This window comes from Bidens hawaiensis, unplaced genomic scaffold (assembly GCF_021521415.1).
Source record: "Bidens hawaiensis isolate Kalapana, Puna unplaced genomic scaffold, B.hawaiensis_p1.1 tig00030823_1, whole genome shotgun sequence".
NCBI lineage: Eukaryota > Viridiplantae > Streptophyta > Magnoliopsida > Asterales > Asteraceae > Bidens > Bidens hawaiensis.
In genome coordinates, this window is record NW_027495162.1 from 116,321 (window position 1) to 134,612 (window position 18,292).

Here is an 18,292-nt window from a genome sequence, read left to right on the forward strand (position 1 = left end):
TAGCCTATTAGTAAAAAATTAACAAAATTATTTCTACCTAGATTCATTATTTTCGACAAACTTTCTTTTTGGCCTAAAATTTTCAAGGCTCAAATGGAAAAAACCGAAAAAACCGAACCCGAACCGATACCAAAACAAAAACCGAAAAACCGAAACCAAACGGTTTAAAATTTCAAGAACCGAAGTTTTGGTTTTTGGTTCGGTTTTAGCCCAAACCCGCACCGAACCACACAACGCACACGCCTACATTTAAGTGTGTTCATACATGTTCAATTATGTTTGTTTATCTTTGTTCAATTATGTTCGTTTATGTTTGTCTTCATGAACTGTTCGTTTAGATTTTAGATAAAATAACATAAAAGAACACAAACATGGTCATTTTTTAAACAAACGAACATGAACACCAAATATTTGTTCGATCAAGTGTTCGTATTCGTGTAAAGTTCAGTGAACAAACACGAACACACCCTTGTTCGTGTTCGTTCGGTTCGGTTACAGGCCTACTTAACATGCATTTTTCCAAGAGTTGCCATTTAAAAGTTGATAAAAAAACACGTTTTGGATTAACGAAATCATGCATACAAGTTTGTATGCCTGATAACAAACAAACATACCCAGTAACGTCCTACTCGTACAACTTTGTCCGTCTGGCATATAAACAAAACAAAGTTATAAACACACATGAATACTACAATCTTTTCAAGCTTTTCTTTCTTGCATCAATCTTCTTTTTATCGGTTTGACCCTTGACCAACCCGCATCCTTTCTTATGTGCACTCACGTTTGGGGCCACGGTGGCAGCAGTTGTCGGGTGATCCCGACAACTCCCCCCTTTCACGGTGTTTAATGAATGGGACAGAGGTGTAGGGACCACCACACCTGATTCTACATTTTTCGGGTCAATGCTGCAAACAGAAGACGTTTGTTGGTCAACGTTTGCAGCAGTTGACTCGGATATAGCCCCTGCCTTTAACTTCTGTTTTGGCTTTAGAGCATGTATTTCAGTGTATAACCTGTACATGGTAAATATGCATATATTGTTCAAGATTTCGATAACTTCTTATTCGATAGTACGCAAAATATAAAAATAAGCCATTATTCAAGAATACTTTAAGCTTCTTTAAAGTCTCAGCGTTCGTCTAAGCCGTTATTCAAGATTCGAGATTTTTTTAAACAATGATTCAATATTTCAAGTTTTTTATTAAAGTTTAAACCTTTGTTCAAGTTTATCAAGATTTCTGAAGACATTATTCAAGATTCAAGTTTTTTTTTTTTTAAACCATGATTTGATATTTCAAGATATATTTTTAAGTCTAAACAATTATTCAAGATTTTCAAGAATTTCTAAAGGCATTATTCAAGATCTATTTAAACCATGATTTGATACGTCAAGATTTATTTTAAAGTTTAAAACTTTATGCAAAATTTTCAAGGTTTCTAAAGGCGTTACGACAGGCTGTTCAAAAAGCTCGCGGCTTGAAATTCGGGCATGTGGCTCGCTCGATAAAAGCTCGAAAAAAACTAGCTAAAAAAACTTGATTTGAAACGACCTGAACCAAATTGGCTCATTTTTGTTACTGAGCCGAGCTCGATCTAAGCTCAGCTCGGGTCATGACTCGACTCGTTGGCTCGATCATAGGCCCGTTTTACTTCAAGCTCGACCTCAAGCCAAGTCGAGCTTCCTGTCATAAGTTTGAGCTCGAGCTCGAACCCACCCTGGCTCGTCTTGGGCTCGACCCGTGAACAGCCCTCGGGTTACATTATTCCAAGATTTCTTGAACTCAAACTATAAACAACAAAACCACAAATGACATTATGACAGCATGGCAATAGCTGCTGACCTGGCATGTCTTGCATACTCCTAATTTTCAAGCAGCATTTTGCCAGCCTGCTCATTTTATGCAGATTCTGGAAATGGTTCGATCAGTAAACATCTAACTACCTGCAATCAGACATAAGAAAAAACAAAGCTTAGTGATTTCTAACTACAAATATAAAATGAATAAATAAAATACGAAACTTACGATTAAAACATGGCGTAAACCAAGGCTATGGTTCCAGTCTCGTTTCAACGTGTTAACACATATTTCACCGTTTGTTGCAATATTCGGATGAAAAATCTTGGTCAGAAAATAACCTAGTACATTCCCATGAAACAAAAAACACACATTTTTAAACACATTTATATTTGGGCAGATTGCATAAACACATTTATATAATTTATGAAATAAAAACATGTCAGCTTGAGTTAAACTTTGCCTCTAAAGCATCCTTTGAAACTAAAATAACGAAAAACAGATTAAACGAGTCAAAAGTCACATAAAGTGTATTCACATAACATAAAACCTCCTAAATCGTTTTATTTATAATAATAATAATAATAATAATAATAATAATAATGATAATAATAATAATAATAATAATGTATATTTAAAACATTAAGTATTCAAAAATCCAACTAACGAAAGACAAAAAAAACGTTAAGGGGTGGACCAACACAACTCATTTCGGCTAATTATCCGAACCGTTAGATCCTCCCCTTTTGTCACATCTAACTAAACGTGTCATGAACAGGTTTCAATAATTACAAAACCGTTGCATAAAGAACAGTAATCGAACCTTTAGGCAGCGAGTGTGGGAAATCACGAGACAGAATCAACTTCATGCGAAAGACACCATTCTCATAATATAATCCCAGAAAATTATTAAAACAAATGCATTACCCGGGCCTTCGATATCTGCATATATTGTTGAAAAATCATCATCATTTATTCATACTTTAATTCCTAGTGGCGGGATTTCATCAAGATTCTTCAACTCCTTAACAAGCTGCTTTATTACATTCGGAGGAAGATTTTCATTTGTCGCCTGCAAGAAAGCCCGTTTAAAAAAACGTTTAATCTCTCACAGATTACACACAAAACCAGCGTATGTAAATCAAGATCACAATGCTTTTCGGGTACGCACCATCAACCATCAAAATGCCAAGGAAATATAACCAATGCAATTCAACCGAACCTGTAAACAAAAATCCTTTCATTAATATTAAAAATGTTAACTTTAAAAGAAAGAAACTGATACAAACTAGAATGAAGGTAGTTTCATAACAAATTTAAGCAAGGTTTCGCCTTTTCAGTACTCAAAGATTATTCAATCTTCAAAATAGTTATATATATAACAAACAATGAAAACAAATGTCACTACTAATAATATAAATGAATTATACACTAAAAAGTTTCTTCCTTTTTCAAGAAACAACATAATCCAAAGGTGTATCGGTTTTTATTAATCCCGTCTATCATCTTTTGGTCACTATCGGTCCCAACTAACGAATTGGCTGGTAAAGGTCCCACCTTTTAGCGTATTTGTTCCCAACGGTCCGTGACTAACAGAATAATAACTCCGTTACTTGCAGGTCGTCGGAAAAACGTTTTTGGCCGGAAAACTCACATTTTTGCCAGAAAACTCAACATTTTCATCTCAAACATCTTTGTAACCTTAGGTCGGACCTTTAAGAACATTTTCTAGTAAATTATTGAGGTAGCCGGAATCCTAGAACCACCGTCGGAATTGGTTGGTGGTGCTCAAAAGGTGGTGGTTGGTTGAGTTTTTCTGGCAAAAAATGTGACTTTTCCGGCCAAAAGCATTTTTCCGGCTACTTACGGTGTTAGGATTCGGTTAGTCGCGGGCCGTTGGAAACATATACGTTAAAAGGTGAGACTGTTACCAACAATTCGTTAGTTGGGACTAGCAGCAAGCAAGCAAAAGATGATAGCCGAGATTAATAAAAACCAGTATACCTAATCCAAATCACATTTGCATTAAAAAAACTAAAACTTTACTCAAGAAACTTACAATTCACTACAAACACAATATACTCCTAAACTTTTACCATCAAAAACATCAAGATAACTAAATAGTAACCACCTTAAACAAAGAGCCTTTGGTTGGTGTCTAATAATAAACTTAAAGAGTAATTTATATTAATAATACTAATAAGATTCCTATATTTTATTATTATTATAAATTATGGGTATTCACGACATTTGGTTTAAGACATTGAAGCTACCTAAACCGAGGATTCACAGTTGATTTTTCTGTTAACTTCCAGTAGGTCAGTTACAGAATTTTTACGGTTAAGCTATACGGTTGATATCGCCGACATATATCGGTGATATATCGATTATCGCTCCCACAATAAAATATCGGCCAGAATATCAGTATCGATATCAATGTTTTAAGACTTGTTATCAATTTTTAGTGTTTTAAGTTTTAATCAGCTACTACTTGTTACGATTGTTAGTGTTTTGCAAGTTGTAAAAGGTTAATTTGTTAATGATAGAAGAATATATTAAATTATTAGTGTTAAATTGTTAAATTGTTAAATTATTAGTGCTAAATTATTAGCGAATTAGATCGATGCCGGATTGAACTTTCATGTTTTGGTTAATTTATTTTATTTCAAATCTCATTTACTATTTCATTCCCTTATTCATGTTACGTATATTGTTTTTTCTAGGATACATATAAGTACTTAACAAGGTGAATCCAAGTTAAAATATAAAGCAGTTTCGTATTTTATTTTAAGTAACTTATGACGAAATTTAGTTTATGAAAAAAGACCGGACCGGTGAGTTGGTAAGAAAGACGGACTATACGTTAATTGATTTAGTTATGAAAATATAAAAATTTGTATGAAATACACATTATCACGAAATCTAGTTTTTGAAAAAAGACCGGACCGGTGAGTTGGTAAGACAGGCGGGTTATACGTTAATTCATTTAGTTATGAAAATATTAAAATTTGAATGAAATAAACATGTTTGTACGTAACTTAAAGTAGCAGAGTTTTAAATCTAAAATTTAAAATTCCGACAGTAAATATTTACAATTTATTATACAATGTAAGCCAAGTACCCATAACGGGTGTGGTCTGGATGATGTGGCTAGACACGGACGAACCTTGATGTGGGCTCGAAGTTCGTTTATAAAGGTTTATTGTTATAAAAGAAAATGATTAATACTCTAATAAAGTTTAAAATCTCATGTGAAACTGATATGACGATTTATATATCGTCTATTTTTCAAACCTTTGCAGCCACTACAACTACTTCCATTAAAAAAATAAATTTTAGATATATTATATGTATATAAAGTTTAAGTTTAGTAAACATGTCATGTGGCTGTAGTTTAGTGGTAAGAATTCCACGTTGTGGCCGTGGAGACCTGGGCTCGAATCCCAGCAGCCACATCTTTTTGTTTAATTTAATTTTCTGCATGTTTATTTTCTTCATACCATTGGCAACTGTCTGCTGGTTTCACTTAAGTACATGAACTAAGCATAAATAAAAACTAGAATAATAACAATAATATGTTCAGTTTATATTGTAGCAACAATATATTACTGGTTTCAAAAAGAGTAGCTCTTTGTGGTTCTTGGAGAATCAGCAGCTCTAAGCGTTTCTTCAATAAGTTTACGCGCTTTCTTGCTTCTTATTTCGACTCTCAAGCTTTCACTTTTCTCGATCTTGTCATAACCATGTGAAGAACTTCCGTCATCAACAACCAATTTCTTCATCTTCAAATTCCTTAGTTTCGTCTTCAGTGTCTCCATCAACCTCCACAAAGCCATTCTTAACATTTACAGAATCAATAATATGTTGAGAACCGTAAAAACTGTATACATATAAAAAAAGATTTGGAATGTTAAAGAGCGGATACCATGTGTGTGTGTGTTTTTATATGGTGAGGAAGATGTCACAAAGATGTATTAATGTTAAAGAGATGAGTAGCTTGTGATTTTTAAAGAGTGATGTATAGAGTCCAGATAATTTGTTATTATTAATTTGAAAAATAATATGTTATAGCAACATTTTACGTGGTTGTCTTTTGAAACATGATTGTTTTAATTCTATATGATATTACTAGTCACATACTTTATAACAAGTGTCATGATCTATAAATAATTATTTTTATGTCCTTATTAGAAAATATGTAGTGGAGTTGGCGTTCCACTATACGTCATAGCTAATTCCTTATATTTGGTTAAAACTTTTTGTAGCTTTTCTTCCACACTCACGGGCTTGCCCTTAACTACCCTTGCCACCCCTAGAATTGTTGATATGACGGTAACTCATTACACAATCTTAAATAAGTGAATGCATAAAAAGTATTTCATTTTCAGCTGTATAGTTTTGCAAATGAAAAATGTTTTGAAACGATAAAAACTAATAAGATGATATCTATAAACGTTGATGACATGTCTTGATTATACGTTGACTAATGACTATGTTTGTTTACTTAAATGATTTAAGAAATAAGACCTCAAAAACTTATTTAATTTACAACAAAGTGAAAATCTAAAGATTTTATATTCTTACCTTACATCTTATTCTGTTTTACGAGTTAAAATAGCCTTCGAGTTATAAATATGAATACTCGAAGCAGTTTTTAAAACTTAATTATCAGACAAAAATATATATATCATTCGTAACGACTATACCAAGCTTAACGTCATATTAATTCAATTATTCCATTCGATGCATTTAGTCGTGGAATAACACCAAAACCTTAAACTTTTCTTAAACAACAAACGATAGAAACAAAAAGCACACGTTCATTATAACAAAAGTATTCTTATATCAACTAATCTAGCCTACTTTCTAAATTGGACCCACAACACTAGTTTGATTATAAAATGTTAGGTATTATTTGTTTCTATTACTTAATATTGTACTTTTCATACGACATTATTGGAATGTTTAATAAGTTACTAAATACGAGTACAAATGAAAAACAAACATCATACTTATAAAACAAGCCAGTACTTATTATTACCAAATCATAAAACCTAATTGACCGTCTTTAGAAATATGTATATACTCGTCGACCAATTTTATAAGGAACAACGACATAAATTGTTATCTGGTTGCTTTATGCGTCAATGTAATAACTGATTTTCAGTTTTATTATACTAAATAATTTTCAAGACAGAAGAATGGTTATAATAGTAACAAGTGGGAAGATGTAGGCCAAGTAATTAGTGACATCGAAAGAAGGTATGTTTTGTAGACTAATTAGACCGAAAAGGACGACCACGAGTGTTGCTAATTGCTATTGCTGTTGCTATCTCACTCAAATCTTTAGCATTTTCGTCTTGGATTCCGTATAAAGTGGGATTCATGAATAGCTTTTTAAGACCAAATTACCAAATAGTGCAAAACGTACCGTTATTTGTTTGTATCACTTCAACATAGACGTATTTTCTAATTTTTTATTTAAAATGCGTAATATCTTAACTGATAACACAATTATTATTAATTGTCCTTTTACAAAATAGTGAGGGTGATTTGATTGGTTGGAACAAGGTCTGGTCCCACACCCTTGTCTATTGTCGTCGTTAACATGGTAGTTCCCCAAGGGGTTCTCCACCCTTTACATACAAAAGTAACCTCCCGTGTATATGATCTAAGGGCTATTTTTTTTATCTAAGAGATTTGAAGCACTATGTCACAAAACAATCTTTTTAGACTTTGGGTGGCGTTCGAAGACGAGCTAATCCGCCCGCTTATGATTAGGGTTCACTAGTAATGTGGCCTTGGATTCCTCAGACGAGCGGCAACAACTTGCGACCAGCGATGCATTTATCGTGCAAGCATAACTAGTCAATTCGAGCGTACTCAAGCAATTCGATCTTTATATATTTAGTTGATTTTAGTCATAAGTGTTTTAACATTCGAAGATGTTAAATTTTTGCCAAAATTAAATTTGGCAATTTAGTCATAGCCTCAAGTCTACTTTGTGGAATAATGGGCTTTGTAATAACTATGTAGCTTTGTCTCATGTGTATAAATTTTAGACAATTCTTTTAGCCCGGAAAGTTAACTATTTCTAATTATGTCTAATTATGTTATTTACATACACATAAAAGTATTACAGTAATTATGGTAATAATCACTATTATTGTGTTATAATTTTGAACTAGAATAATAGTATATATGCTACTTCATTTTGTTATAGCAAATTATTATTAATATATAATAAATTGTTAACAACAAAATGAACTAAAGAAATCATTATTACCCTAGTTCAAATTTACGTCGTAACAATTAACTAATCCGAACACACATATATACACATGCACTCATCCACGCGCGCACAAACATACACATATATAACGGGGTTAGGACCTTATACAACAACTATTAACGTGAAAAATCTAAAAAATATTAAAGTAATAACGATAAGACTAGAGCATCTATTGTTACACAATAATTTTGAATTAGAGTGAGAATATATATTCTATTATAAATACATTTGCCTTACTATAAATACAAAGCAAAAGATGACCATCAACTTTGTTAATGAAGAAACCGCAATAAACGTATGAAATCAACAATTATTTTTTTTCATTGAATCCTTGGTTATTCTTTCTAAAACCATAATCATAAACCACCCATGAAGCTAATTCATGCCATTAATGAATGTACGTAAAACTCAAATCTTAACAAGAAGATCAACCTCACCTTTATAAACATTAGCCCATCTTATAGCCTTACATTCGTTACATTCGGTTTGATTTTCGGCACAATTTGTTCATGCGACGATTCGTTCACTTCCATACGGGTATGATCAATCGTTTTCGTTTTCTTATTGTTAATGTTAGATTATGACATATTATTTGGAAATTTGTAGTGGTAAAATGGTTTGATCCCTAAACTTGGCATTTAGAAGCTTTTGTGTTCCAAGTATTGTTGAGCATTGTGTCTAGGCCTGTAAATGAACCGAACTGACACCAACAAGGGTGTGTTTGTGTTCGTTCATTTAACTTTAAACAAACACGAACACTTAACCGAACAAGTATTTGTGTACTTGTTTGTTTATTAAAAAACTGAACATGTTCTTGTTTGTTTATTAAAAAAACTGAACATGTTCTTGTTTGTTTATATTCGTTTGTTTTAACATCTAAACGAACATAAATGAACATAACTGAACAACAATACACGAACATAAAAGAACATATATGAACAAACGTAACTGGAAACAAACGAACACAAATGAACAAATATTTAACTATTAACTAGATGACTCATATAAACAATAAATAATAATTTTCTATTAATGTGTAAACGTCTGCGCGCATATAATGTATATATGTGTGAACCCCCGGGTGTGCTAAAGTGAAATTAAACTAATTTTGACGTCATTTTACAAATCTCGTGAAAATAACGTTAAAAGTGGCGGAAGGTTAATCAGAGATCATGTGGTGGCGTTGATGACCGAAAGACAAGGGTACATGCACCAATCGGCCGATAACCCGATGGTTGAGTGTTATGTGCCTTATGTCCAAGGCTTGATGCGAAACTACTATCGAGCCAATGGTCTCACCGGAAGCAACATCTCTATTTCTACGGGATAGAGGTAAGGCTGACTACATCTTACCCTCCTCAGACCTTACCATAGCTTTGCTATTGGTGGGATTTACAGAGTACGATGATGATGATGATAATGTGTAAACAAACATAAATAAATGGACACAAAGGAGCATAAATAAACGAACGTTCACGAACATAAACGAACGAATGAAAGATGTGTTCATGTCCCTTCGTTTAATTAAACGAACTTCCCGCCAAACAGTTCACAACTGAACGTTCGCTTCGTTTACAGGCCTCATTATGTCATTGTTAGATAAATTCTTTTAATCTATGATTGTCTCATTGCAAATTTAATTCTTTTTGTTAGGTGTGAACCAACTTTCAAAGAAGCATAAGTTTGTTTAATGATAATATTTTTGTTGGAAGAAGAAAAATAGGAGCCAGAAATGATCTTACCAGCCTTACTAACATCTGCTGGTTTCAATATAGTGATTTGTGTTGGTTTTTTTTCACTATATTCGATATTGAGAAAACAACCGTATAATTTGAAAGTTTATTTCGGGCAAAGGCTTGCTCAACTTAAGCCAGGCCAAAAGAACCTTTACTTTTTTGATCGACTCATCCCGTCTGCGGGTTGGCTAGTTAAAGCGTGGGAAGCAACCGATGATGATCTATATGCTTGTGGAGGTATAGATGGACTCGTGTTTATCGGACTCATAGTTTTCTGGTAATTAACTAACTTACTAGTTACTATCTTCTTGTTGTTGTTGTCGTTGTCGTCGTTTTTATTATTACTAGTACTACTTTTTCAATATGAAATGATCCAAAATAATATTTTGTTTAAAAACATAGTTGTAGTACAATTGAGGTTATTTAGACCTTTTAACTTTTTAGAGTAAAATGCGGTTCCGTCTCTATGGTTTGTCCAAATCTGCGATTTTAGTTCAATAGTTTCAAATTTGCGATTTTCGTCCTTGTGGTTTCATTTCACTTGCAATTAAACCTGATCACACTAACCTCGTTAAGTCCGGCAATTCACGTGAGGGGCAGTTTTGTCCTTTTTCTCCCCAAATAAACCCCGACCCTAATTCAAAGCCCCCTCACGTGAGAGGCTGGGGTGTATTTGAGAAAAAATGACAAAATTGCCCCTCACATGAGGGGCACGCTGATGGGTTTAACTGCTAGACTTAATGGGGTTAGTGGGATCGGGATTAATTGCAAGTAAAATGAAACCATATGGACGAATATCGCAAATTTGAAACTATTGGACTAAAACCGGAGATTTGGACAAAAAACATGGACAAAAACCGCAATTCACTCAATTTTTTATTATTTATGTCTAATGTTTAGGTGGTGTGTGAGTGTGTGACATGTCAATTGTGTAACATTAAGTGACAAATGCTGCGAAAGTTATACGAATGAGCATGCCACGTCAACTATGTTACACAACGGACACGCCATGTCAGCATATGTAACTAGTGGACATGTTAAAGGCCATGTTCATAGATTTTCACTACTTTTAGCTATGAGAATTGTTATTTCTTGTTTTGTTGTGGTGTAGCATACGGATATTCTCCATTGCAGCCGTTCTTTGCATATTTATCGTCCTTCCAGTGAACTTGTTTGGGCAAGCGATAGAGCAAACGACTCCTGATTCGCAGATGGACATATTTACCATTAGGAATGTTCCGGAAGGCTCAACGGGGTATGCTTCATGAAAACTACTATTCATTAGTCACCATTAATTCTTACTTTCTTTTTCTCCACTCAGGCTTTGGGCCCACTTCTTCGCGCTCTATGTCATATCTATCTCCGCTTATGTTCTTCTATACGTTGTAAGGATGCGAAAACAACATTTATTTAAATCATTTCATGTAATAATATTTATGTTTTCTTTAAGCTGTAAATGAGCTGAGTTTGAGCTCGAGTTGATTCTTTTTCAGGCTTAAACTCGTCCTTGTTATATATTCCTAATCACAATTTTATATCGATAACAAAATATATTTTTAGTTATATTCATCATAATTTAATAAAAAATAATGTTTATTAATAAAAGTTACATTGAATGTATTTTATATAAATAATAGTCTCCTTAGGTTCACGAACCTGGTCAAGCTAGAACTCGAGCTTGTTTAAGTTCAAGTTGTTTTGAGAAGTCAGTGAGCTGATCTCTAGTAGCTCACGCCAGCTCTAAATATATCGAATAATATATCTTCGAAAAAAAAAGGCAAATAGATCCTATGTTTCACACATGATCCTATGTTTGTTATGATAGGAGTTCAAGAATGTTGCAAGGTTGAGGTTAGAACAAGCAATAAAGTTTCCAAGGAAACCAAGTCACTACACGGTTCTTGTTCGAGGTATCCCATGGAGTCCAGGAGAATCGTATAGTGAAGTTGTTAGCAAACATTTTAGCAGTTGGTATAATTTAAGTTATCTTGCACACCAAATGGTTTATCGATCCGGTGCAATTCAGAAGTTAATGGTAAACATACGAGTTTCTTGATTGAATAATAAGATATTAAACACTCACATAACATACGTTGGTTTCATACAGATGGAAACAGAAAAGATGTATAAGGTGCTTGCAGAGACAACTATAACTCAATATGTTCAACCTATAACCGTCGAAGCTCTTCCATCATCAAACCCTTTGAAAATTGTCGCTTCTGAAACGGAATCTACTTTTAGGAAACATAAACATAATAATAAAAAGGATATGAGAGATTTGGTTAGGACTTTTATCTTTCTTTTTATTTTTATTTTGTTATTATTAGGGCTGTAAACAAACCGAACGAACGAACAGGAACAAGGCCTTGTTCATGTTCCTTTGTTAGGGAACTAATGTGTTCACGAACGGTTCATGAACACAAACGGACACAAATAAAATCAGCAGAGCCTAGAGATTGAGATTAATGTATTCATCAATTTGAATAATGAAAGCCTGTAAACAAATTGAACGAACATGAACAAGGGCATGTTCGTGTTCGTTCATTTAACTTTAAATGAACATGAACACTTAATCAAACAAATATTTATGCTCATGTTTGTTTATTTAAAAAATGAGCATTTGTGTTCATTTATGTTCGTTTGTTTAAAATCTAAACGAACATAAATGAACATACATTAACAAATGTAAATGAACACAAACAAATATAAACGGACATAAATGAACACAAATTAACGAATATAAAATATTTAAATAGATTGCTCATCCAGATAATATTTAATTATTTTTTTATTAATACATAAACGAACATAAATAAACAAACATAAGCGAACGTTTATGAACATAAATGAATGAACACAAATTTTTTGTTCATGTTCGTTCGTTTATTAAATAAACGAACTTCACGCCGGACGGTTTACGAACAGCTCACCAAACGTTCGGTTCATTTATATGCCTAGTTATTATTATTGTGCGATGGTTTAAAGATTTTTGATATCAACACAGGAATGTGCAGCTGCATTTGTGTTTTTTAGGAACCGATACGCTGCTATGGTGGCATCACACACCATCCAGGCAAAAGATCCTATGTTATGGGTCACTGATTTTGCGCCAGAGCCACACGATGTATATTGGGCTAACCTTTGTATACCTTATCGGTATCTTTGGATCCGTAAAACGTTAGTTTTTATCGGCAGTATACTCTTCAGTGTGTGGTTTTTGCTTCCTACATCATTAGTTCAAGGTCTTTGTAATCTTGCTCAGTTAGAGACCACATTTCCATTCCTAAGAGGCATAGCAGACAGGTTTGTTTTTACAAATGAAACATTATTTGTTTCTTTAAGGTTTCCTTATATGTATATAATGAAACAATGTGATTATTTCATACAAAGTTAGCATAGTTTTAGAGTTCTGAATTTAAGGTATTCCGACGTGTTAGGAATGTGACGCTGGCATGGCGCTAGAGGGTGTAAATGAGTTGCGCTTGTTTAATTTATAAGGGCTCAAGCTCGAACTTGGCTCATTTTGAGTTCTGTATATGTATAAGCCCGAGCTTGACTCGCTAACAGTGTTTCGAGTTTGAGCTTTGGCTTGGCTGTTTATTATTTCTTAAATACTTAAGAGCATTAATTTTTAAATATATTTATCCATATATTTCTGTTTTTATAGTTATGAAAAAATGTTATATTTTTTTATATAATTTAATTATTTTATCTAAACTTTTATATAATGATACATAATATTTAGATATATTTTCATCACATAAAATACAATTATGACTTACATATAACAAGCTCGTTTAGGCTCGTGAGCCTAGTTCTGGTTGGTATGTGAAGCTCATGTTCAAGCTCGATTATGAAATGAACTCCGAACTGATTCAAGAGTTAGCAAACTCGTTACAAGTATATTTTACGAATCCCATGTCTAGTCGACGTAAAGGTCTCAAAATTTCACCAAATAAACTTTTTCCTCAATTCTCGCAACATTTAAGCCTTTGTAGATTTAGACTTACGCGTTTTACGGATGAATTACGTAACTTACTTCTATTTATTATCAAAAAGTTTATCAAACCTGCCAAATTTTGAATCATATCTTTGTTTTTGAGTATGATCAGTTTTGTCATTCAAAAGAGGGTTGCGGTGCAACTTGTTGTCTGCTTACTTGTCTCTTTATTGTAATTGGATACTTTTTCATTATATATTTTTCCAAAAAAAAAAAACAAATTATAAAGGAACATATTGTAATGGTTTGAGAATTCATAATTCAATACATTTTCTTCTTCTTTGAGAATTGTTTGTTGGTTATTATTTTCTTGCTTACTCTGCATGACACATGTCAAGTAACTCAACTCGTTTACACCCTTAAGGATTATGTTAAATACACTACAAGGGGTGCAAACGAGCCGAGCTATATCAAGCCCGAGCTTCACTTATCAAGTTCGAGTCGGCTCAGGAGCCTAAAAAAACCTGTCATTTATATAATTTTTTTAAATATTTATTTAATAGTTATTATTTAATATATATATATATATATATATATATATATATATATATGTAATGAAAAAATAAATAAAATTAGCTGTATAATATATATTATTTTATACATAAAATTATAATAGAAAAAAATATATAAAAAATAATTATAATTATATAAAAAATATATGATAAATAGTAAACGAGCTGAGCCCGAGCCGAGCTCGATCTTGAAAATCTACTCACGAGTCGAGGCTCTGTGTAAGTTAAACGAGTCGAGCTCGAGCCTAGTAACACAACTTAATAAAAAAAAGTGTTTATTGAATGTTGCAGGAAGTATGTGAATATCATATCCGGGTATCTACCAAGTTTGGTGCTAACATTCTTTGTTTTGCTGGTCCCACCAGTAATGTTAATGTTTGCTACACTTGAAGGAGCTGTGTCACGTAGTGGCAGGAAAAAGAGTGCATGTTGCAAAGTTATTATATTCTTCTTTTGGAATATATTTTTGTACAATCTTTTCACTGGTACTTGGTGGGACCGTATGCATTTATTAACCGTGTCGGGTTTAAAAGACATGGCTACCCTTCTTGGTGTTTTAGTTCCTGGTCAGGTGAGAAGTTTGTTTCTGTTCGTACTTTTAATAAATGAGTGAACATGGAAATTGGAAAATAATCTCTACTAGGAATCATTTAAATACATAAGTGATATTATTTATGTTTATATTTGGATGATTTTTCTACTTAATATTTGATATATGTTTGTTTGTGTTAATTAGGGGTGTGCAAGAAATCGAAAAATCGATCCGAAACCCGAAAATCCAAACTGAAAAAACCGAACCGAAACATAAACCGACGGTTTGGTTTATGTGTTTTTGTAAAAACCGCACTAACGGTTCGGTTTTGGTTTTGCGTGTAAAAAAACCCGACAAAACCGAACCGAATTCCTACATTTTTGTTTTTTTTTTTATATTTTATATTAAGTAATTTATAAGAATTTAATAAATATGTTACTCCAATATTTTTGATCATATGTATAACAGTCTATTATTTTACAACTAACAAAATTATTTATACTTAAATTCATTATTTTTTTGCTAACATTTTTTTCAGCCTAAAATTTTCAAGCTCAAATGGCAAAAACCGAACCGGAAAACTGAAACCCAAAAAACCGAAACCGAACGGTTTCAAAAACTCCAAAAACCGATATTTTGGTTTTCGGTTTGGTTTTAGCCTAAAACAGCACCGAACCGCATCACGCACAACCCTAAATTTAAGTGTGTTCATTTATGTTTGTGTGTGTTCGTTTATCTTTATTCAATTATGTTCATTTCGTTTATGTCCGTGAAATGTTCGTTTAGGTTTAAATGAACGAATATAAACAAACATGAACACAAATATTTGTCTGATTAAGTGTTCGTGTACGTCTAAAGTTAAACGAACAAACAAGAACAAAGGCATGCTCGTTTTCGTTTGGTTTGTTTACAGGTATAGACAAATGTGTGATAATTCTTTGTTGTTTTGTAGGCACCTTTTTTTATGACATACATTATGACAACTGGTTGGGCAAGTTTGGCCTATGAACTAATGCAACCATTTGTACTTATAGTTAACTGGTTTTGCCAATTTGTTCTTATGAGACCAGAAGGATATGGTGATCTCTACACTTTCCCTTATCACACCGAAGTTCCACGGGCCCTTTTGTTCGCACTTCTCGGTTTCACATTTTCCATTCTCGCACCTCTGATATTACCTTTTCTTCTCGTCTACTACTTCTTCGCCTATTTTGTGTACCGAAATCAGGTTTGCGTTGCACTATTGGTTACAACATTTTACGCGCAATGTCTATAACTATAAGCTAGGGGTGGCAAATGTTACTCATGGGTTGAATGAGTTGTATTAAAATGTATATAATGTGTCAGAATGAGTCAATCTAAAAAAAGAAAGTAACTGAAACGGGTCAAAAACAGGTTGACATTTCTTGAAGGTTTTTTTTTATGGAACGAGAAAACGGAGGAAACTTTTTAGTATTTTTTTAGTTTTTAATTTATATTTCGAGTTATGATTTTTTAATTATTTTTTTTGAATTTTTTAATGGAGGGTTTTTGAAATGGGTCAAAATAAGTTGAGATTTCAAAAACCCCTAACTAAAAAATTCCAAAAAAATAATTAAAAAATTATAACTTGAAATAAATCAAAAAGTTAAAATACTAAAAAGTTTTCTCCATTTTTCTCGTTCCATAAAAAAAACTCGAGAAACGTCAACCCGTTTCAATCATTTTCTATTTTTAGTTTGACTCATTCTGACCCATTATATACATTTTAATACAACTTATTCAACCTATGGGTCACATTTGCCACCCCTACTATAAGCTAATGATTTTTTTTTATTTATTTTTTTTTGTAGATTTTGAATGTATATATTACAAGATACAATACAAATGGAAGTTATTGGCCTATTGCACATAACTCTGCAATATTTTCTTTAATAGTCATGCAATCAGTAGCTTCAATCATCTTTGGAATGAAAAGATTAGGCACTGCATCAGGCTTTGCATTCATACTTATTATCTTCACTTTGCTCTTCAACTTGTATTGTCGCCATAAGTTCTTACCACTTTTTACAAACAAAGCTGTACAGGTATATATATATATTGCTTCAAAAAACACACACACAAAGTTTGGCTTTTATTATTTTTTATACATTAATATACAAAAAAAATATGATATAATATTTTTATCATAGCAGTATTCAGAATTTATAAACCAAGTTTTAATAAGTAACAATTACTAGTTCACCATTTGGACTATTTAATCAATATAAGTAGAACATATTTGTCTTAAATCAGCATGTATATAGATTTTTTTAATATTTTCAACTTTATGGACACACACACATATATATATATATATATTTGTATATAGAGACACATTCTTCTCAGAACCACTTTATGTTGACATCTACAAGTACCGGATAAAACACTTGTATCTAGGACACATTGATGATTTAATGAGATAGTGGGTAGCTGGTTATAAAGCTGTCTCATGTGTCATATTTAAAGGCAAAAAAAAAAAATACGACTATGATATGTGGTTCTCGCACTTCTCAACATTTATTTGTATATTTAGAGCATGTTTGGAATTAAGTTAAAAACGTCTTATTGACTTATTCAAAAAGTCATTTTGAAAAGGCAGTATTTGTGACTTTTAGAAAACAACTGTTTAACCCTTTTAGAAATCTAATTAAGAAAGATTTTTGTGACTGCCAGACAATTTTTTAACTTGTTGCTTTTTGAAAAAACAATAAGCCATGGCCAATAAGTTGTTTTCAAACTCAATTCCAAACATGCTCTTATAATATTATTTGAGGTAGTTTTGTCATGCATTATGTATATGTTACTTATTTAATACTTGCATCATCATATGACTTGTTTGTAGGATCTTATTGAGATGGATCGACACGATGAGCATTCTGGAAAGCTTGAAGAGGTTCTTTCGCGGTTACTATCATCATATAATAGAGTTGGACCATATACCGGTAATCATCCCACCGATCTACTTTCACCTGAGTACGAAGTACCTAAAGATGACGTCGACGACAATCAGGCAGTAGTCACAAGTTCTAAACAAGAGGAGACCAGGTTCGGGTTGTATTTTTGTTTCTTGTTTAAAGTATCAAATATAATTAAATAACTAGTATGCTAAATATAAGTTAAGAGATTAAGGGGCTGTATGATTCATTCAGATTTGAATGAGTTAGATCTGAATGAGCCTCTGTCCAATTCAGCAACAACAATAAGTCTTAATGATTCAGACATAATTTTAACCATTAATGTTATCATGTGTGAAACCAAACAGTCTGAAGTCTGAATGAATCAGATGTTTACATCTGAATGATTCCATTCAGATGTAAACAAACAGCCCCTAACTAAGTTACATAATCCGAATCGACCCATTTATAATGAATGGTTCGGATTTGTCGTCTTTAAATGACTAATA

The 18,292-nt window shown here is 32.6% G+C and overlaps 1 protein-coding gene, 1 non-coding gene and 1 pseudogene across 2 annotated transcripts; 2 read left to right on the forward strand and 1 right to left on the reverse strand.

The window, feature by feature from the left end:
* Nucleotides 1-688: 688 nt before the first annotated feature.
* LOC143581188 (ubiquitin-conjugating enzyme E2 22-like) lies at nucleotides 689-5,632 on the reverse strand (annotated as a pseudogene).
* On the forward strand, nucleotides 5,180-5,251 carry TRNAH-GUG (transfer RNA histidin (anticodon GUG)). Its single transcript has one exon. It is a non-coding gene; the product is annotated as a tRNA-His (tRNA).
* Nucleotides 5,633-9,807: 4,175 nt separating the features above from the next.
* On the forward strand, nucleotides 9,808-17,996 carry LOC143581189 (hyperosmolality-gated Ca2+ permeable channel 2.1-like). Its single transcript, XM_077064019.1, has 10 exons — nucleotides 9,808-10,101; nucleotides 10,936-11,079; nucleotides 11,146-11,209; nucleotides 11,650-11,859; nucleotides 11,932-12,105; nucleotides 12,829-13,127; nucleotides 14,628-14,907; nucleotides 15,821-16,096; nucleotides 16,701-16,934; nucleotides 17,732-17,996. Exons 1-10 carry the CDS (start codon nucleotides 9,821-9,823, stop codon nucleotides 17,984-17,986), a joined length of 2,217 nt encoding a protein of 738 aa, XP_076920134.1. The 5' UTR covers nucleotides 9,808-9,820; the 3' UTR covers nucleotides 17,987-17,996.
* Nucleotides 17,997-18,292: the final 296 nt, after the last annotated feature.

What these genes read in the sequence shown, in the direction of transcription:
- LOC143581189 (XM_077064019.1), top strand. Translation starts at nt 9,821, where the DNA reads ATGATCTTACCAGCCTTACTAACATCTGCTGGTTTCAATATAGTGATT. An exon ending in GTGTTTTAGTTCCTGGTCAG is followed by an intron (nt 14,908 to 15,820) that starts GTGAGAAGTTTG and finishes GTTGTTTTGTAG; the next exon opens with GCACCTTTTTTTATGACATA. An exon ending in TTACAAACAAAGCTGTACAG is followed by an intron (nt 16,935 to 17,731) that starts GTATATATATAT and finishes ACTTGTTTGTAG; the next exon opens with GATCTTATTGAGATGGATCG.